This window comes from Saimiri boliviensis, chromosome 1 (genome assembly GCF_048565385.1).
Source record: "Saimiri boliviensis isolate mSaiBol1 chromosome 1, mSaiBol1.pri, whole genome shotgun sequence".
Classification (NCBI taxonomy): Eukaryota; Metazoa; Chordata; class Mammalia; order Primates; family Cebidae; genus Saimiri; species Saimiri boliviensis.
In genome coordinates this window covers 133,435,775-133,458,149 of record NC_133449.1, presented here as the reverse complement: position 1 = coordinate 133,458,149, position 22,375 = coordinate 133,435,775, and the positions used below count along the sequence as shown (strand labels likewise).

Here is a 22,375-nt window from a genome sequence, read left to right as displayed (position 1 = left end):
AGGTACGTAAGACGTGCGGTAAGTCCACGGACTGTGGTCCTGGTAAGGCACTGGGAGGAACTTTTGGTTACTTCCCAGAGTTGGAAGGGGCTTCATTCTCATGCTTGTATTGACAAAAAGGCCACATTAACTTCAAATTCCTATCTTTTCTCCTAACTCACTTGAGAACTGAGGTCACAGAGCAATACAATTTTACAGGGATTTGGGGAGAGAGGAGACATGTACCTCATTCATTTGCTGGGAGCAAAATTAAATCAGTAGTTTTTGACGTCCTAGGTACATACCTCCAGACAGACAGACATACATACACACACTTAATTCTGTGTGCTTCTTTCTATACTTAGCATGTAGAATAGACTTCAGCCTAGGAGACTGGACCATTTGTTAGTGGTAAATTCTATTGGGCTATAATGTAAGAAACTGATGGTTGTTTTTGACCCCATAAAAGGTAATTTCTTATAGTTCAACCTCATACATCACTACATTCTGATCAGCTGTTTTTTAAAATTACTATGTGGAAAAAAGTTGTATTACTGCATCAGACTGAAATTATTATTTGAAAGTACAAGAAAATACAGAAACTATGTCAAAGTAGATTTTTATTACAGAATAATTTTTTCTATTAATTCAATGCTTTAAATAAAACGACATAATACCATAAACTGACAATGACCTGGTAGCAGGCCGGAGAGGCATGCTTATTCTTGATAAATATAATAAAGGGCAATTTAAACTTTGGCATTAGTTTACATGAGTCAATTCAAGGTCAGTGACTGGAGAACTGTATTAAGAGAAACCAGAGGTCAAAAACTCTTCAGGAAGGAGCCCTCTAACAATTTACATTTGAAGATCAGGGAGCTAAAGATCCACTCTGAATGAACACCATTAAGCCAAGGATGTACAACATCCATCAACATCTGTTTCAAAAACAGCATGTTTCTAAAATGACACATCTCTTTACAAAGTAAACATTACAGTATGAATAACTACAGAGACACCATTGGGATGAGCTACAGATCTGCCGCTGACTTCCGTGAAGCACCCGTGGGCCATGGCTTAAGGCATCCATCTTAATCCTGGGGCTTTAAGAACATCTTCTTTGCTTTAATTGGTTGTATGTCTCCATTTTCATCTTCTTCATAATTGGCATGGTCTCTCTTTCTGGCAAACTTTTTCCCAATTGTCCCCACGAAGGTCTCATATCTGTCAAGAGGACAGACAGTAAATGTTTAATTTCCAATTAAAAGGTAGGACTCATACTATGCAGCCATAAGCAAGGATGAGTTCATGTTCTTTACAGGGACAGGGATGAAGCTGGAAACCATCATTCTTAGCAAACTGACACAAGAACAGAAAACCAAACACCACACGTTCTCACTCTTAAGCAGGTGTTGAACAATGAGAACACATGGACACGGAGGGGAACATCACACACCAGGGCCTGTCAGGGGGTTGGAGGCTGGGGAAAGGATAGCATTAGGAGAAATACCTAATGTAGATGATGGGGTGATGGATGCAGCAAACCACCATGGCACATGTATGCCTATGTAACAAACCTGCATGTTCTGCACATGTACCCCAGAACTTCAAGTATATACATAAAAAAAGAATTGTAATACACACACACACACACACACACACACACACACACACACACACACACGAATCAAGCCTTGTCAAGAATATCAGACCAAATATGCAATAAAAAAGATTAAGAAAAAGAAAAATATGATTAAAAGAAACCATCTAATTTAACAATTCACGAACTTCTCTATAGAGTGATTAAATTCCTTGCCATTTTGGTGTTTGCATTATCCTAAACAAATTGAGTTGTACATTTTAAAATATATATTTCCCGCAGCACTGGAAACGGGCTCTCATCTGGCAGCCTGGGACAGGTCTGCACCCCCCACAGGCCATGTAAAAGAAGGCCAATCATGGTCATCGTCCTACTGGGAACTCCCTTTAAAGCTGCCGTGGACTGTGGGGTAAGAGGAGTATTACTGGGAGAGCCAACGAATGCTTGGTCCAGATGAGAAAGCTGCTGCCCAGCAAGGTTACCTTCTAGCCATCTCTTCATCTGACACATCGAGCTCCACTGTTTCATCTTCAACTTCTTCTGCTTTGTGCTTAGCATTCATATGAAGCATCAATTTCTGAAAAATACACCAGTGCTGACCTTCAGGCTAGAAAAGGCTTGTGAAAGGAAGTGATGTCAAACTTATTTGAAGGCAGAGAAATTGAAGTCAAATACTCTAGAGAACTAGTCAAAACTGATAAGGGATTCTCTGTAATACTTGATACCATAACAGTCTAACAAAAGTCAGCTGTAAGTCAAAAAAACAGTAAGGCAAAGCACCATTGGATTGTATTTTGTGTGAACTGAAAGTTTATTCAGATCATAAATCTTAGTATTAGTTACTCATATCTAAAGCAGGCATACTGCTGACATATTCCAGTGAGTGGGGGAAGAGATAAACTTTCAGATTTTCTCTTAGCTTCCCCTACCCTATCTTTGAGCCAAATGAAGAAGCACTAGCAGTCAAAAGTAATTTTTTTTTGAGATGGAGTTTCACTCTGTCACCCCGGCACAATCTCAGCTCACTGCAAGCTCTGCTTCCCGAGTTCAAGCCATTCTCCTGCCTCAGCCTCCAGCGTAGTTGGGATTACAGGTGCCTGCCACCACGCCCAGCTAATTTTTTTTGTATTTTTAGTGGAGATGGGGTGTCGCCATGTTGGCCAGGCTGGTCTTGAACTCCTGACCTCATGATTTGCCTGCCTTGGCTTCCCAAAGTGCTGGGATTATAGGCGTGAGCCACTGCGCTTGGCAGCAGTCAATAGTAATTTTTAATGCATCTCTTAGGTGGTGGTGATGGTGGGTGGAGGAGGCGGGAGAACTGGAACGCTGACCCTGGTATAATGGAGGGAATCTGCACCTCAGCCTCACCCTCCTAAACTTGAGGGTGAATAATGCATCCCATGTAACATCCGTGCGCCACAGGTCTCTCCTCCATCTCTTTCACATTAACCTTTTTGCGATGATTATCCTCTGACTTTTTTTTTTTTTAAATGTGTAATCTCTTCTTTACAGCAAGAGGGAGATAAAGAAAAAAAGATAAGAAGACAGCCTCAACTAGTTTTTCTAAGGATTAAAAGAGTGATAATAGTTCAAAACCTTTTCCCAGGAGGACTGTATGCAGTGTTACAGAAACCAGTAAATGGGGACATTTTCTAACACCCGCCCCCGCCCCCCATCACCTTCTGCGGGCAGTGGCACCTCTCCTTTCCCATTGCAGCAGATGTATTTTGGAATGCCAGCCTATCCACAAACCCATTCTTTGGATACCGCATGTTAAGAATCCCTGCCTTTTTCTTCCCTCTTCACCCACTGCCCAGCTCCTCTCCTCCTCAATCTAAAACTTAAAGCCGGTGAAAGCAAGACCAGTATATACTAAAAACAAACACTTCCAATGTTTGACTCTGCGTAAAGTAAATATAACACCTTAATTATCAATATGCCTCCTTCCACCTTGCCAAAAAAGCAGAAAAGGAAAACCAACCTACAACCTTTCAATAAACTCTGGATTACCTAACTACGGCTTGTGGAGAAGTGGCTCTTCACTGGGGATGACTCTCCCCACCAGGGGACCTGTGACAGTGTCTGGAAACATTTTTGGTTGTGACAACTGGATTAGAGGGTGGAGTGTGTGTGTGCTCATGACATTTAGCTGGTAGAGAACAGAGGACATGCGGGTCGTCATCCTGTCAGGACAGCCACCACCACAAAGAATTATCTGGCTCCAAATGTCCATGGGTGAGAAATCCTGGCTTCAAGTAATATTTACAAAACTAAAGATTTATATCTCAAGTGTCCATTTGGTTCATCAAGTACCTGACAGGATGGCTTTTAACATATGAGCCAGAGTTCTAATGAATATCTGTTAAATCAAGCTCTGCTTCTCCATGCTGGAGCAGGAAAATTTAAATGAACAGCTCAGTTATAAGGCAAAGATTCATTTTGCAAACAAACTTTCCAAAGGATTCATTTAAAAATCTACTTACGATCTTGGATTAAAACCTGTCGATTAAAAAGTCAAATTGCACAATTCTAAAGTAACATTTTTCCATTAGAAAAAAATACATTTATAGATGCCAGAAAATAACTTTTCATAACAGCATCACATGACATTCCTGTAAAAGAACCTTGACATCCCTGTAAAAGACTCAAGTTGAAATTCTAATATTTACAGTGGCACTGTCAAGGGCTGCATACTGATAATTTAACTTGCTATGTTAAATTATCTACTCACCTCTACCATAAAACTAGACTGCAATGCCTGCAATTTCTTTAAAAAGCTATGGCAATATTTCAAGGTTTGCTATTTTCTATATAACAAGTAGAAATTGTACCTGGTGGGGAAACACCTAAGCCCAATTATTAGCAGAAAAAATTCAACTGGGAAAAGTTTAAATTTGAAGCAATTATATTTAATACCTCAACCTCAGGATTAAATCCTCTGAATGACATTCTTCCATAGAGAAGATCTTCACATAATAAGAAACTCTGCTCTTCTATTATGAAACTCCTAAATGGGAAAATAAACCTATATTAATATCATGTTTCCTTATATAAAGCATAGCAAATAAAAGCCAAAACATAGAATAAAAAATCAACCTTATGGTTCTCAAGAGAATGAAGTAAAAATACAGTAAGATTTCTAACTTAGGGTTAACAATAAAAACTGATTAATTTGGTCAGCAAAGGCATGAGGAGACAAGAGCAGCAGGCTGGAGGCAGAGCCTCTCTTAAACACCACATTTAATTTGCATAAATACCTACATAATATAAAGACCTAAGGTATTTACAATAAACTTGAATTTGCCAAAGATGAAGCAAAGTTTCTTTTGTGTTTACATCCCCTCACCAAGTTTTTTTTTCAGTTCTTTTTCAGAAAGGAAATAATACGTATATAAAAATACACATACAATATACAATGATACACTACTCCAAATCATTTTACAAAAGTTTCTGGCATGTTTTGTCTTTTGTTCTCAGGGATTTCAAAAATTCCATTCTCTAATCATCAAAGTAGCACCTTTCAAGAAACATAATTTGAAAAGCAGAATAAAGTATGAGTTTATAAACTGCCTGGAAATTCCCCACCAACAGGTTAAAAAGGACTGTTAGTTACTATATTGGAACATTTCCTTCCAGTCTTTTTCACACTTGCATTTACGCTGATTCTTGAACACAGGTCTGAGCTGTGTGGTGCACTTATACACAGATTTTTTAAAAGATATTTCAATAGTTTTGGGGGAACTGCTGGTTTTTGGTAACCCAGATAAGTTTTTTAGTAGTGACTTCTAAGATTTTGGTCCCCACCAAATTCTTATTCTATATCTAGGAGAAGTAGTGGGAAATCAGAGGCTTGAGCAGCTTTAACAGTGTTATCAGTCAGAACTCTTAGCTATAAACACCAAAGACTGACCCTGGATGACTTGAGCAGAGAAGGAATTTACTGTAAGAACACTGTAGGCTCTTTATTTCCAAGGGGAACTGGTTCCAGGACTCCTTGTGGAGACCAAAATTTGTGATACAAAGGGCCGAGTGTACTGGGCATCTCAGAATCACAGAGAAGGCTGGAGGGGCAGAACTGGAAGATGGGCAGAAATAACAGCTGCTAGGTAGTTGCACTGAAACCAAAATCATGGTACAGAATGACTCTAGGAAACCCAGTGCTGCTGTTGACAGGGCTAAGCACGACACCACTGATGGCATCAGGGCAGGCTGCGTTCCCCTGGACCAGGACCTTACTGTCTCCAGCAGAATTTCTTTGCTGAGTCACGAGTTTGAAACGCTAAATCCATGGCGACATTATCTGTCTTCAGCCGGGCCATAAACCCTTACATACGGCAAGAAAGGAAACATGTGGCCTTTAAGGCTTGTCTGCTGGAGTAGGCTCTGATTCTCATAAAGATTCCCTCATCCAACAAATACTTTGGTTTAGTAACCAAACTTCGTGCAGGCACTGTTCCAGAAACTGTGGAAATAGCCACCAATAAAAGAGCCTCAGTTGGGCATAGTAGCTCACACCTATAGTCCCAGCTACTCAGGCAGCTGAGGCAGGAGAACTGCTTGCACCCCTGAAGCAGAAGTTGCAGTGAGCCAACACTACACTACTGCATTCCATGGGTGACAGAGACTCCGTCTGCCAAAAAAAAAAAAAGGCCTCTGCTGTCATGGAGGTTACAATCTATAGAAAGAGAGGCTAAATAATGAATGAAACATTTATATCATAAAATGGATGAAAATATAGGTTATTCCACCCCTAGCTGTAGAGGAGTAATTAGTATGGAACTAGCTTTCCCACACCATAACTATAAAACAGGACAAACTATTACATGACTATTTTAAGATAATGAACCAGTCCAAGCATAGGACTATGATGCCTGAGAGAAGAAAACCAAATGAAATAAGCCCCATGAATGCACAGTTTTCTGCCTAGGGGCAATTTCAAGATTGTGGAAGCTCATATAAGGCCCAGTCTTGCTGAGCTCACGAGACCAACTGTTTCATTGGGGCTTCAGCTGAAAAACAAAAACAAAAACAAAAACAAAAAAAAAACAAAGGCCAAAGACACAAACTGAAGTTTGGGGCTATGCAGATGGCTGGAATGTCTGGGTGAGGAGACCACAGAAAGAGAGCTACACCATGGAATTCAGGACCAGCATGTGGGGTTCCCTTGAACCTTTGGCTGACTATTAAGCTGCACACGTGCAGGATGAATCTTCAGACTTAGGAGAAAAATAACTGCTGGTGAGATGATTTCTGGGAGAATACCGGCTGCATTAGATTCCCACGGCTGCTGTAACAAATTTAAGCTGACAAAATTGGTTTCTTAAAGCAACAGAAACTTATGCCCCTACAGTTCTGTACAAAGTCCAGATGTTGGTAGGCCTGGGATCCCTCCAGAAGCTTCCAAGGTTACAAGGCCTTCCGTGCGTCAAATCTCCCTCAGCCTCCTCCTTTTAAGGAAAGGTGATTACATTTAGGGCCTGCACAGATAATCCAGGATAATCTCTCATCTAAAGATCTGTAATTTACTCATATATTAGCAAGGTAAATTTTGCCATATAAGGTAACACTCACAGGTTCCAGAGATCAAAATCTAGATGTTGTTTGGGGGACTATTTTCCAGCCTACCATACCTAGGGAAAAAAAATTTACCCTGAAACTGTATGTTGAAGAAATAATAGAGTTTGCACAGAGAAAGGACATGTTTGAGTTCTGCCTGGCCAGAGAGGAAAGAGAGACCAAGCTAAATACCCTGTGGATTTAGTAGAAAGGCCACATCTTAGGAGTAGAGACAATTTAGCTTTAGGGTAGAAGCTACAAAACATGTCCTGACAAAAACAAGCTGATTGGCATGTAAGTTAACTGCATAATGAAACAAAATTAAACACTCTATTAAGACAAGTTACAAAATCCAGGCAGTCAGCAATGTAATACATATAAATGTGCAGCACACAATAAAAAATTACTAGACATGCAAAGAAGCAAGAAAATGTAACTGCCTCACAGAAAGAAGAACAGAAAAAGATGAATGAATGAGTAGAAATGGACTTTAAAACAGTTATTGTAAACATGTTCAAGGATTTAAATGAAAACATGAATGCAATGAAGAAAGAAATAGAAAGCCAGAATTAAGAAATAGAGACTGCACAAAAACACTAGATAGAATTTATATAATTAAAGGAAAAAACACTTTAAAAAAAGAAGTTACATAACCGAAAAAAAATCTGAAGTGAAAAACTGGATTAGTCCTATGTCGATTAAATATACGGAATTCATTACTAAAAATCTTTTCACAGAGAAAGATTCAGATCCAGATGGCTACACCGGTGAATTTCACCAAGCATTTATGGAAGAAATAATTTCAATTTTACACAAACCAAGAACTGAGAAAAGCAGACAGGAACACTTTCCAATTCATTTCATGGCCAAAATCAAAGACATTACAAGAACTCCACAGTCTAGTATCTTTTATAAATACAGATGTAAAAATCATTAATAAAATGTCAGCAAACTGAATTAAAAAATTTTAAATGTCACATATGAAGACCAAGTAGAGTGTATGTCAGAAATATAAGGCTGTTCTGATATTCAAAAGTCTAACACAGTTTTCAACACATTAACAAAATAAAAATCATGGTCTTCTCATAAAAAATTGTTTGACAAAATTCAACATCATTTATGATGAAAACCCTCAGCAAACTAGGAAAATATCTCTGACATTGATAAAGGGCATTCATGAAAACACAGCACTTCATATGTAATAGAGAAAAAGCAAATGCCTTCCCCATTATGATCAGAAACAACTCAAGGTGCACTCCTGTCATTTCTATTCAATATTGTACTGAGGTCCTTAGCCACGAAATAAAACAAGAGGAGATAAAATGTATAACTCTCTTTCTTTGCAGATGACATAATTATGCATGCAGACACTTTTAAGGAATCCACAAAAATCTACTTGTCAGTGAGTCATTTTACCATTATAGAATACAAAGTAGACATACAACCATCAATTTCTACACACTCCCCAATGCCATACATACACACAACAAACGAGTTTGATATGATACATAAAACTATGAAGTACTTAGGGATAAACAATGCAATGAGTATAAAAAATTTTTTCAATAAATTTTAATAGGTGCAGTGGCTCATGCCTCTAATCCCAGCACTGTGGGAGGCCAAGGTAGGCAGACCACCTGAGGTCAGGAGTTCAAGACCAGCCTGGCCAACACGGTGAAACTCCATCTCTACTAAAAATACAAAAATAAGCTGGGCATGGTGGCAGGCACTTATAATCCCAGCTACTTGAGAGGTGGAGGCAGGGAAATCACTTGAACCCAGGAGGCAGCGGCTGCAGTGAGTTAAGATTGTGCCACTGCACCCTAGCCTGGGCAACAGGGTGAGACTGTCTCAAAAAAAAAAAAAAAAAAATTCATAGGACCACAGGTTATCCATGAAAAATATATCCTTTAATGTACATCATGTTGTACATAAAAAATTAGAGGCAAACCACAGATTAAAATGTCGGCACTAAAACTACAAAAATTCTAGAAGAAAACAGAAAATATCTAACCAAGTTGCCATGGCCAAAGATTCATTAGATAGGACTCATAAGGAATAAACCATAAAAGAAAAAAAAATAATGAAACAAAATGATAAAAACTCATCAAAAGACAACATTAACAGACTAGAAGAAAATATTCACTATACATATAAATGGCAAAGACCTTGTATTCAGAACATAAATCCTATATGCGCACACCTATTGCCAAAAAAAAAAAAAAGAACCCTGGAAACACCTGAGTTTGAGTTAATGATATGCATGGTGTAATATTTTGGGAGGAAATGAACTGATGTCTGCAACTTACTCTTACTGTATCAAAAATACAAAAAAAAAAATACAATAAAATGATGGATGTATGGGGGTGAACAAATACGTGATATAAAATATTTGAAAAAAAAAAAAAAAAAAAAAAAAACAGAAACAAAACTTTCTCAACTTTTAAAATAGCCAAAATATTTGAAAAGGCACTTCACAAAGGCAGACATGGAAATAGCCAAAAAGCAAGACATTCTTTAAAACTATTAGTAATCAGGAACATGCAAATTAAAAACCATAATGAGATGCCACTAAAATAGTTAAAATTAAAAAGATACATAACTCCAAATATTGGACTCTAATGCTTCCTTAGTGAAAATGTAATATCACAGAACAGTTTGGAAACTGGTCTAAAAATTTCTGTTAAAGTTAAGTACAATTCCACAGTTACAAGAGAAATGAAAACATAACAAAACAAAACTTGGGTATAAATGTTCATAACGCTTTATCCATAAGAGTAAAAAAACAAGGCTGTGTATGATGGCTCATACCTGTAATCCCAGCACTTTGGGTGGCCAAGGCCAGTGGATCACCTGAGGTCAGGAGTTCAAGACCAGCCTGGCCAACATGGCAAAACCCTATCTCTGCTAAAAATAAAAATTAGCTGGGCATGGTGGTGCATGCCTGTAATTCCAGCTACTCAGGAGGTTGAGACAGGAGAACTGCTTGAACCTGGGAGGCAGAGGTTGCAGTGAGCTGAGATAGTGTCTGTGCACTCCAGCTTGAGCAGAAGAGTGAGACTCTTTCTAAAAAAAAATAGAAAATTGGAAACAATCCAATAAAGAGTCTTTTAACATTATTAGTCATCAGGAAAATGCTAATTAAAAACCATAATGAGATGCCACTAGAATAAAATTAAAAAGATATATAATTCCAAATGTTGAACTCTCATACTTCCTCAGAGAAAGTGTTATAACACTTCTATTAATGTCCATTAATAGAAGAATGAAGATACACTGTGGTGTATCTGTAAGATGAAATACCACTTAGCAACAGAAACAAATTACTGATGTTTCAAAACAAGGATGAACCTCGAAAACATTTTGCTGACACAATAAAGTATATATTGAACGATTCCTTTTTTATGAAGCTCAAGAACAGACAAAATTAATCTGTGGTTTAAGAAATCAGAACAGGGCTTGCGTCACAGCAGGGGTGGGACTGACTAGAAAGAGGGATGAAGATCTTTATGGGGTGACGGAAATGTTTCCTTGACAGGAGTATGGTTTACAAAGATGCATGCACTGTCAAAACACAAACAGCTGTAGACTTAAGTACATTCCACTGAATGAAACAACCACCCCATCTCCACCCCCACAGACAGCAGTTTAAGGGAAGACAGTGAGGGCAGACTAGAGGAGAGGCGTTGTCTTATAAAAAAATAGTCTGAGTAGGCCTCTTGGATGGGGTGACATCTGAGCAATGACCAGAAGGCAGTGAGGAAGTAAGATATGAAGACGCCCAGGTGAAGAACACCTGAGGGCCTAGTCCTAAGTGCAGGCCCTGAGAAAGGAATCTAGCTGACCTAAGAAACATAACGCCTTTACAGCTGGAATGGAGAGAATTAAGAGTAGCAGGAGATCAGAATTACTTGCATGATAACAATAAGATGTCATCTCTTACTGTGTTGACATTTGCAGACTGTGTGAAAGCACCTATGGGGAAAATGAAATCTTGGCATGAGTTAAAGCAGTAGTGATACCAGAGTATCCTAGTAGTTAAATGCTTCACTTCTAGGCCCTCAAAGTTAAAAAAAAAAAGCCAGTTTCAAGTATGTTCTTGATGATACACCACACATTTGTTTTTAATCTTAGCCCTCAATTACTTTAAAAAACACTCTATACACAAAATAGAAACTATATATAAGATACTTCTTCTTGATAGTCAAATAATATATCTACACTTACGTGACGGAACTGAGAGATGAATCAGACAATTTTTTTTCAATGAGACACCTTAGTATGTTTTTTTGGGTTTGGGTTATTTGGCAGACATTTTCTTGAAAATAAATAAGGTGAACCTGACACTTCAAGGGGAACAATTGATACTATTTACTGCCAATAACAAAATTCAAGCTTTCAAGCAAAAGTCAGAACTCTGAATAACTTATATCTGTCATCTTGGGCTTGATAGATTCCCAACACTTAAAAGACTTTTCTGATGAAATCCACGGTGATACTAATGAATGTGATTTTTGATATTGTATAACAAGATGAGTTAACATTGGGAAAATCTATACAACTCATTTTCCAAATGACAGATGCATAATGTTAAGAAATCATATATGGGTAAAAGATCTATTTAGAATACAAGACAGACCAAGACTTATGGGAAGTTCACTGGTGTTTTCAGATTCCACACTGCAATTTACTCTTAAGAAACTACTACTGATTGAGTTTTGGAATCGTACCAAAGAAGAATTACCTAAGAAGGCCACTGAAATACTCCTCTCTTTTCAACTGTATCACCTGTGTGAGGGTGGATTTTCTTTATATACTTCAACAAAAACATGCTTTAACAGGCTGACTGCAGGTGTTCAGAGTCCAGCCGTCTTCTATTATGCCGGAATGTTAAAGAGATTTGCGGCCGGGCACGGTGGCTCAAGCCTGTAATCCCAGCACTTTGGGAGGCAGAGGCGGGTGGATCACGAGGTCAAGAGATCGAGACCATCCTGGTCAACATGGTGAAACCCTGTCTCTACTAAAAATACAAAAAATTAGCTGGGTGTGGTGGCGCGTGCCTGTAATCCCAGCTACTCAGGAGGCTGAGGCAGGAGAATTGCCTGAACCCAGGAGGCGGAGGTTGCGGTGAGCCGAGATTGCGCCATTGCACTCCAGCCTGGGTAACAAGAGCAAAACTCCGTCTCAAAAAAAAAAAAAAAAAAAAAGAGATTTGCAAAAATAGAAAACGGTGCACTCATTCAATTTTTTGTCTTGAAAAAGTTATTTTTTCATTAAAAATGTATTATGTAATGAGTTTCTTTTTTAAATGAATATTTAAATAATTTCTAAAACTTCTTATATAGTAAATTTTGACAAATATAAATCACCTAAAACACTCTCCAGGAGTTCTAAATAATTTTTATGAATGTAAATAGCTCCTGAGTTCCAAAGCTTTGAGAACCACTGTGATTTTGGTTCCTCTCTCACTGGCTCTCTAGTCTGGCCAGCACCTCACTTACTTCAGAACCAACTATCCCTGAGGGAATCTAAATTGGGGCACAGAACTTGCTGTTCAGCTTTTTCTATGCACTTGGGATTTCCTCTCAATTGTCCAGTCTTACTCCTTATAGAGTGGGCAGCTGATGAGAGCTCCTCAATTTCCAAGTAAATCACCTCTCTCAGGAGAACACCATATACACACGCAATCTCCAACTTCACAGAAGCTTTCACTTAAAACAAATGAGGGACCCAGAGAAAGGCAACCCCTAGAGGCCAGGAATGGGTTCAGAGCAGGACTACTGGCCCCTCAGAGGTCTTACCATGGCTTTGCATTGACACCATAACTTTAATATAAAAAGGAGCACAGGTGTTTTGTATCCACCTGCATGGTTTTAAGAATTGGAAAAGTTTAATTACAGAGTTGGCAAGCAAGTGAAATATTTCAAAATTTAACTGTTTCGGTATTTTAATGATCCAGTTTTCATTAATGAGGTTCTATAATTTTAGGATTAAAACACACCCACAAAATTATCTATTGCATCTAGTCTGCAGATGAGAAACTACTGCTCAGGAAAAAAGCCAGCCTTGCCTAAAGCCACAAATAATATGCATGGCAAAACTCCAGTTAGGAAACCATTCTCAGTGGGTCTCACATTCCTGAGCATTTTTCCAGTGAGGCACTAACTGCCCTTTTGCCCTGGACTATCTTTGTAAGGATATCTGCATAGTGAGCAGCCTTGAAAAAGTATTCCTCTAAAGCAAAGGGCAGATCTGTTTACTGTCCAGTATAATACAGAGGCCTCTCTTGGGGTTGAGGGCAAGTCTGCTTGTGGTCCGTTATCTAAGATTGCAGTTTCCTAAGGTCAGGAGATCTCAGCTGTGATGCTAATCCACTGGGCGCACAGCATCCGTATGGGTCACTTCACGTCATCCCTCTAGGAATTGGGAACAAAAGAGAAATAATACAAACTTAATGCTTGTGCTGCTTTCTTTGTGGTAAGACCGTTGTCTCTGATGGTGTTCAGGACACATTACCCCCGAAATATGGCATCCTGGCATACTGCATATTTTAAACGCTGGAGGAATCTGAAAAATGCCATGCAGTTAGGATTTTCTGACTATCCCCCGAAGCAGGTCATAAAACCCTCACATGAGAGGTGTCCCCGCTATGCTTGGAGGAAAGCAACATCCTTATCTCAGAAGAGGAAGGGACAGAGAGATATCTGAACAAAGGACTTGCTAAATTTCTCCTAGCTTATTACTTTTCGCTCATACCACTTGGTCCTATCCTATTTGTCCGCAACTTTCCACTCTTCACCAAACCTAACATAAAAACACTCAGGTTCAACCAATTCTTCAGTCTTCATTTTCTTATGAAGGCTCCTGTGTCACATAAAACTTTTACGAAATATATGTGTATGACTTTCTCTTGTTAATCTGTCTTTTGTTACAGACACCCCAGCTAAAGAACCTCAAATGGGCAGAAGGAAAGAATATTGTCCCTCCCCTGCATCTCAGACCCAGAAGGCTCCTATCTTCCACCAGCATCAGAGAAAGAATGGCAGGCTAACTTGTTAGTTTCAGGTCCCTATAGCTTCTGACTCCAATTAGACCACAAAATACAAAATAAGATGCATAATAGCCAAAAATACTTCTTAAACCACTTGCTATGACAAAGGAGTAATAAAACTGCCTGTATTTGCACTGTTACTGGGCCATATCCTTTGGGGAAAAAACAGTATGGCAACACATAGCAAAATCTTTGATCTGGTAAATTTCACTCTTAGGAATTTATATTACATCAGCTTCCCTGGAAAGAGACCTTGAGACAGAGTTATATGCAGAAAATTTAGTAGAAAGTGTTGTTCAGCAGATACCCTTCTAGGAAAACAGAGACAGGAGGATTGGGCAGAGGGAGACAATAATGTACAATGTGGCTATACCAAGGCCTCAGCCACAAATGAGCTCTGGAGTCAGGAAAGCCCTTCAGTTGGTCCAAGTTGGGGCAGATCATGATTCCCCTAGATGGTCTAGTCACTGGCTAAAGGTGTCCCCTTTGAGGCGGTGTTAACACTGAATAGCCTTCATTATCTTCACTGAATTACAGATTGATACGGCTGACATTAAAAACGGGAAACTCAAGACTTTGAGAGCATATACACTTGCAATCTCCAACTGCACAGAGAGTAGTAACACTCTGGAATAGTTCAGACAACACTAGCGAAAAAGGAGGCACAAATATAAGTGAGGAGAAACAATGGGTGTCCTTCCTATATTGGGGTATAAGTAAATACACACAATGGCAACAATCACTGTGCTTTCTGCCTGGAGCTGTGGTGACTGTTTTACATACATTACCTTATTTACTTCTCGGAATATACTGGACAGGTACTATCATCATATCCAATATACAAATGACACAAAACAGGTTAAGCAACTCACCCAAAGTGACAAGTAAACAAGTAGTGGAGCAGGGCATCAAACCCAGGTCTGCCTGACTTCAGAGCCCATGTGCTTAATTAACCAATCCATTCCATGGTCTCCCTACTTAGAGTGTTAAAAACAACAACTACAATACAACACATATTTCAAGGACATGTCATCCATTTACCCCTTCAGATCTACCTCCCGTCTTCACCATTGCTCTCTGGCCTGGGAGGCTGACCTGAATATAATGCACGGAAGGGCTCCTTTGCTGCCAGGTACATGGCTCCCTTGCTAGGATGACCTTGGGCTGGCTGTACCCCTGGATGGAAGTAGCAACTCTTGTAAGGCGCTCTCTCTACACAGCTTATCTCCAGATTCAGTCACCATTCTCCACCCGCCCCCTGACTCTGCAAGCTCAGGTGGAAATCGCTGCTACTACACAAGCTAGGAAGGTACTACACTCTCCTCATGGGTTCCCCCATGCCCCACCCCCACCTTGATAGTGTCTCCTCAGTCTGAGAGTACCATCTTTTGGGACCAACATCCTGAGCTGACACACACACCTATACATAAACAAGATGCTGAGTAATGGCAAAATTTTATCATTGACCTTCCCAGGAAAGAAACGTAAAGGTCATTTTCTGGGAACAATGTCACATTGGGGAGGGGGAAGACTATGACTGGAAACAAGATAGACACAGTCCTGCTCTTTAATAAACAACTGGAAGGAATACTTTGGCAAGTTTAGTCAAGGCATAAAATTAAACGATAGCTCCTTAGCAGCAAAGGTCCCTTCCTCCCCCTGATCCCGGCCCTGGCATTATCTTCACCCTCCTCACCAACATCTTGCTTCCTCTGACAAGTAGAGAAAAAAATGACCTTCCCCCACCCCTCCTGGTGGGTCATACTTTCTATCTTTAGAGAAGGATATCTAACCTTTCAACAAATGTCCATAGGTCAGCCAAATGAACAAGGGAATATAACATACCCAATCAAAGCCCAAATATCAGGTACAGAATGTAAAGACATAAATGTGTATGAAGGTAAGGCTTCATACACATCTTCAGTCCTTTGACCAAAGTTTAAGTAAAACTACCATACCACAGAGCTTACTAAAGTAAGAAAAGTAGCGTGGAAAATGAAAAATAGCTACCAGAAGGATTTAGCTGAACTAATGGATGAAATAAATCCATCACTCCCTTATTCAGAACTGTTGATCAGGTACTAGCCAAGCTTGGGGTTAGGCCACAAACAGTGTACCCCAGCTTCAGCACTGACTAGCTGGGTGACCCCAAGCAAGTTACCCTCTCTGACGCTTAATTCCTTAACTACAAAACGGACAGAATGACAGGAGGGAGCTCCTAAGTTGGCTGTGAAGATTAGATAACTAAGGATGTAAAGTGTTTCCTCCAGTTCCTGGTACACCCTACGGATTCAGTAAATGTTAGCTAAATGGATGGTATTACAAGTCGTAACAATTTCAAAAAAACAAACAAAAACTCCTGACCTGCCTTAAAATGCTCCACATCATGAACTGTGTAACTGAAACAAAACTGGAGAGGCCTGAAGTACACAGGCAATCTTTAGAACTTAAGGTGACAGAACATTACAGCTTCCCCAAAAGGTCTGCTGTTACTATCTGAGATATGTGGGCTAGGTTCCTTTATTCAACGTAAAAAACGACAATGTGATACATAGTGGCTGGGGGAGGGAGTAGTAAAAATGTATAAATCCATGTGCAACTTTTATAGGTTTAATATTTTCTAGTTGTGCCAGCTAACTCAACAAACTGAAAAGAAACTATTTCATGGGCTTTATCTTGCTGAAATGATGAGTTAAATTTACCAGGAGTTTGCTTCTGAATGGCCCAAGCATCATTAACGAAATTGTAATAAACCTACTCTTTCTCTTTAAGCTCTGGCAAATCCAAATACCAGTGCTCTTCACTAATGATTTTCTTTTCTTCCTCTTCCAGTTGTTTCTTGGTTTCTGAGTCCAGTCCCCTTTGCATAAACTGTGGGAAAGAAAAAATCAATGTCAGAAACTTTTTCCATTTTAGAACTGAGGAAACCTCAAATAATTTCCTTCTACTTGCTATCCCTCATTTATCTATGGAGCCTACCTCAAGACTGAGAGTTGGGGCAAATGATCAAATGGTTTAGCTCTTCCCTTCCAACTTTACACTAGATGATGAGGGATGGTGTCAGGGTATGTGAAAATACACAATGTATGCTTCCTTTGGAAACTTAAGGGCTAAGACACCACATTCAAGGGTCTTCTTCTCACCCACGGAGCCCACTGGTTTTTGCACCTGCTGATCTTGGGTTGAAATGCTCTTCCTACCCTCTTCCACCTGGCCAACTCCTCACCCATCTGACATGTAAACTTACGCCACTTCTGTGATGCCATCCCTGGCAGGTGCCAGTAAAATCAGTGTCTCTGTCCTAAATGCTTTCATGGCTCCCTCCAACAGACTCACCACATCTTAACTTTTTGAGCATCTTTCTCTTCTGGAGACCTTTAGGACTGGGACTGTGTCTGAGTCATCTCCTTCATCTGTCCCAGAAAGATGACTGAAGCACAGTAAGAGCCCAATAAATGTAGACAGAAGCAAAGGTGCATCTATAAGTCTGCTCTTTTTTATTTTTCCTCCGAAATGCTGCTAAACTCTTCAGCTGCTCTTATTATCAAATCTGCAGAAATCTGACAATATGGCAGTAAATAACAGTCCTGCTGCTAGTCTCTCGCCAGCATGAATATCTACATTTCTTCTGAGAACAAGTGAACAAACTTAAGAGGCAAACCAGAACAAAATGATAAAATACCAACACTGGAGAAAATAAAATCAGAAAACACCCAGGAGCCTCCTAGCAGTTAGGTTTCAGGTTCCACTGGTTTCTATGTGCCCTCATTTATTTCCCTTATTCAGGCCCCATATTTCTTCTCTTTCTATTTCAGTTCTTCCAAAAAGAAACACAAGCCTTTTTAGGCATAAAGGCTTTAAGTTAAATGAAAAAAACCTTAAGAACGTTCATGAATAAAATGTGCTGCAAAATGATGTTTGGTCAATGATGAAACCCATATATGATGGTGGTCCCCTAAAATTATACTACTGCATTTTTACTGTACCTTTTCTATGTCTAGATATGTTTAGATATACAAATACTTACCACTGTGTTACAACAGCCTACAGTATACAGTATAGCAGCATGCTGTACAGGTTTGTAGCCTACGAACAAGAGGCTGTGCCATACAGCCTAGGTGTGTGGTAGGCTATCCCATCCAGGTTTGTGTACATCAGCTCTATGATGCTCTCACAATGACGAAATCCCCTAACAAAGCATTTTTCAGAATGTATCCCTGTTAAGTAACACATGCCTGTGATAACATCAAGTGCTCATGAGAATGTGAAGAAACTGATCACTCATACACGGCTAATGGGAAAGTAAATGGTACAGCCACTGTGGAAAACACCTTGGCAGTTTCTTAGCAAACTAAACATACACTTACCATATGACCCAGCAACTGTCTGCACAAAGTAGTGCATGTAAAATGGTGAAATCTGAGTAAGCTCACTGTCACTGTCCTGGCTCTTTATTGTCTTCTAGTGATATAAAATGTTGCTGCTGAGGGAGGTGGCATGAAGGATGCCCGAGATATCCCAGAACACTTTTTGCAACTCCCTGTGAATATATTACTATTTTAAATAAAAAAAGAAAGCAAGTTTGTAGACTACTGTCTTGTAGTCCTCACCCATTTCACCTGTGTCTATACCCTCATCCCAGGAAAGAACTGCAGTTTCTGCAATGTACACAATATACTACCCAGTCCTTTTGCCTTTGCTATTTAACATGTTTCCATTTTTTGCCTCACAGTATTTACTCTTGTAGGCCCACAGCATGTGTCCTCTGGTAAGACTTCCCCAATTGGCATTTGGCTTGGCTTTTCGTAGGCCTGCTCCTATAAAGTAGCACCTTTCCAAGACAGCCTTATCAACACTGGATTATTGTCCATCACAGTGTTTCTTTGGTGTCTCCCAAGACTACGATTCTGAATAGACCATGACTCTCACTCATCTTGTACCATTGGTACTTAGGCTGCACCCCTGGGACACAAAAGAGCTCACTCAATCAAGGTTCTCTGAATGTAAAAGAACCTAGACTTGTCTTATTTTTCCAGACTCTCTTTCTGGGATGGTTTTCTTGAAATGCAGATGCCTCATTAAATCACTAATATTCCTCATGGTAAAACTCATCAATACTGCCCAACTGCCCTTTTTTCTCCCATTTAGTCATGTACCTATTCTTTTGGTATACAAAAGAGCCATAAACTTATGTTCTGTACACAGGGAAAGGACAGAACTACCTGTGAATATAAATCAAGCACCTCCAGACTTACATAGAAGTTCAATTCTCTTAATCTAGAGCATTTCAGAACACAGTCTAAAACTAGTGAGGACTCAGAGCAGGCATCAGCACAATACCGTCCTCAGGCTGGATGCCTGCTGTTGTTGATATATTTTTACTAGTACACAGCCATGGTCATTTGGTCCTGAACAACAATGGCAGAGCTCAGTAGCTGTAACAGAGATTGCCTGTCTCATAAGCCCAAAATATTTATTTATATGGTCCTTTGCAGAAAGTTTGCCAAGCCCTGTTCTAAGAGTCTAATAGTGTTAAAATCACAAATAAGCACCCTCTCTACAACCATTCCATACTGGCAGACCTTCTATCCACATCCTCCTTTTTCTGCTTCCCATCAGGATCACCCCGCAACGGCTTACCAAGTCAGAGGCATTGAAGTGAGTCAGGATTAAATCCTCAACCCTATCATACTTGCCATAAAAAGTGGTTCCTGACCTTTTTGGCACTAGGGATTGGTTTCCTGGAAGACAATTTTTCCATGGGGTGGGTGGTGGAGGAGGAGAGGGACAAATGGTTTAGGGATGATTCAAGCGCATTACATTTACTGTGCACTTTGTTTCTAATATTGTAATACGTAATGAAATAATTAGACAACTCACCATAATCTAGAATCAGTAGAAGCCCTGAGCTTGTTTTCCTGCAACTGGGACAGTCCCATCTGGGGGTGATGGGAGACAGTGATAGACCATCAGGCATTGGATTCTCCTAAGTAGCATGCCAGGTAGGTCCCTCATATGTGCAGTTCACAGTACAGTTCGTGTTCCTAGGAGAATCTAATGTTGCTAATGATCTGACAGGAGGCAGAGCTCGGGTAGTAATGCAAGCTAGGGAAAGCAACCGTAAATGCAGATGAAGCTTCCCTCACTTGCTTGCCTGCCTGCCACTCACCTCCTGCTGTGTAGCTCAGTCCTAACAGGCCTGGACTGGTACTGGTCCATGGCTCAGAGGTTGAGGACTCATGCTATATAGGACTTAGCTATGGCTATCCCACCCAAGTGCAGCTGCTCCATGCCTCCTCACAGTATACTCTGTTCAATTAGTATAGGTAGTGTCTCCTGCTATCTTGCCAGTAAGTTCTTTGTTATCGATGACCAAAAGCTGCTAAACCAAATAGAGAACTTGGGTGATCTTCTTCCCTCTCCTTTGCTTCCAATGTTCAATTGGGTCTCCCCACTTGGTGGGGGTGGATACTTGTTTTAAGTTAATTTCCTCCTTTTTAGTTGCAACTCAGATCTTTAGTTTGAGCCTGAGTCACCCAGTACATCATCTGGCTTATTCCAAAAGCTAAAACAATTGCTAAAATCTTTTCAGTATCTGCTTGGCCAATTCACTCCACTTCTCTGAAATTAAATGTTATTACAAATCCTAAAATCAAAAGCAAACTCTGATCCATATTCAAATTTTGCTAATATCCATGAAAGTGCTTGACAAACTATAAGTTATGCTACAATTTATCCTCCACTCTCATTCACCCTTTCATCCCTAATTCCATCCTAGCTCAACTCCATTCAAATCTTGCATGTGTAATGTTTACTCTCTAATCTTTCTCGTTTTGAGACAGGGTCTCCCTCTGTCACCCAGGCTGGAGTGCAGTGGCACCATCTCAGCTGACTGTAGGCTCGATCTCCCAGGCTCAAGCGATCCTCCCACCTCAGCCTCCCCAGTAGCTGGGACTACAGGTGCGTGTCACCACGCCTGGTTAATATTTTGTATTTTTTGTAGAGATGGGGTTTCACCACGTTACCCAGGCTGGTGTCAAACTCCTGGGCTTAACCGATTTGCCTACCTCAGCCTCCCAAAGTGCTGGTATCACAGGCGCGAGTCACTGCGAATGGGCTCTCTCTCCAATCTTTCAGAACGCTATGAATAGCTTCCTTCATTTTTTTTTTTTCTTTTGGAAATTCCACCTCTTTAAACATGACATGTAACAGTTTGCTCTCTATTAGTAGTGCTCAGTGAGAGGCATTACAGAGTAGTGATAAGGGGCGAGGGTTCTGGAGCTAGATTGAGTTCCATCCCGTATGCACTACTTATTAGTTGTGTAACTCTGGGTAAGTTACTTCCTGTAGTCACCTCAAAGTGTCATTATGTGAACTGCATAGGTTAATATATGCAAAACACTTAAAACATTGTCGAGTATCCACAACATGTAAATATTTGCTATTTTTGATACTGTTCCTGTGTCAATAGCTTTCCACTGCTCACAAAATAAAGGAAAATATCCTTAATCGGGCCTAAAATTCCCTGCACGTTGTGACCATGGCGTACTCTGCAAGCTCATTTCTTAGTATTTGCCTTCCAAACATTATCTCTAGTTATTGGAAACAATTATCTCTAGTTCTTGGAAATCTCCATGCTTTTCTTTTTCCTTCTTGCCTCCGGGGCCTCTGAACTCAGTTTTTCCTACTTTAGGACGCTGTGCCTCCCACCCTACCAGTAACCTAAAGGGACCACTACCCTGCGAGAAGTTCAGTGAGTTCCCAGGGTCCCTGGCGCTTCTACCCTCAGTGAACTTGGTAAACTGTACCCTGACTGCTTGCTTACGTATATATAATCCGATCCGCCCGCGGGCCTCCAGAGAGAGTCAGCCTAAATCATAACCTGGTTCCCAGTAAACAGTGCAGAGCAGGCGCTAAGTGAATGAATGAGCGCAAGAGCTGGAAGCCTTTAGGGCCTCTCTGGTGTCCCCCGTCCGCCCGCCGCCTCGGCCCAGGTCAGGTCGGAAGGACCAGGTGCCCCTACCGCCCGGCGTGGCTCAGCGTCCCCGCACCTTCATGCGTAGCAGATTCTTGGACAACTTCGTCTTGCGCTCGGCCGCCATGGTGGCTCCCGCCCAGCGCCGCCCTCGGCCGCGAGCCTCACCGCACATGCGCGGAGCGGAGTGCGTAGCTGCGTGACGTGTATAACC

General features: G+C 40.4%; 1 protein-coding gene across 2 annotated transcripts; it reads right to left on the bottom strand.

Annotated features, from left to right (window-relative positions):
• Nucleotides 1-586: 586 nt before the first annotated feature.
• On the bottom strand, nucleotides 587-22,347 carry MPHOSPH6 (M-phase phosphoprotein 6). Of its 2 annotated transcripts, none has more exons than XM_074404622.1 (5): nucleotides 22,210-22,347; nucleotides 16,945-17,057; nucleotides 4,496-4,586; nucleotides 2,062-2,156; nucleotides 587-1,203 (listed from the first exon to the last, which is right to left on the bottom strand). In XM_074404622.1, the coding sequence occupies exons 2-5, from the start codon at nucleotides 17,052-17,054 to the stop codon at nucleotides 1,071-1,073; spliced, it is 429 nt and encodes a 142-aa protein (XP_074260723.1). In that variant the 5' UTR covers nucleotides 17,055-17,057; nucleotides 22,210-22,347; the 3' UTR covers nucleotides 587-1,070. The 2 variants fall into 2 exon arrangements, with proteins under 2 accessions (XP_074260723.1, XP_003938108.2); XM_003938059.4 differs by having other exon boundaries at nucleotides 22,238-22,347.
• Between the last annotated feature and the right edge of the window lie 28 nt (nucleotides 22,348-22,375).

Coding starts and splice junctions, on each gene's coding strand:
- MPHOSPH6 (XM_003938059.4), bottom strand. CDS start 22,336: ATGTGCGGTGAGGCTCGCGGCCGAGGGCGGCGCTGGGCGGGAGCCACC. Junction 17,058..22,237: donor AGAATCTGCTACGCATGAAG/GTGCGGGGACGC, acceptor TCTTTCCCACAG/TTTATGCAAAGGGGACTGGA. Junction 2,157..4,495: donor GATTTAATCCTGAGGTTGAG/GTATTAAATATA, acceptor TGTATTTTTCAG/AAATTGATGCTTCATATGAA.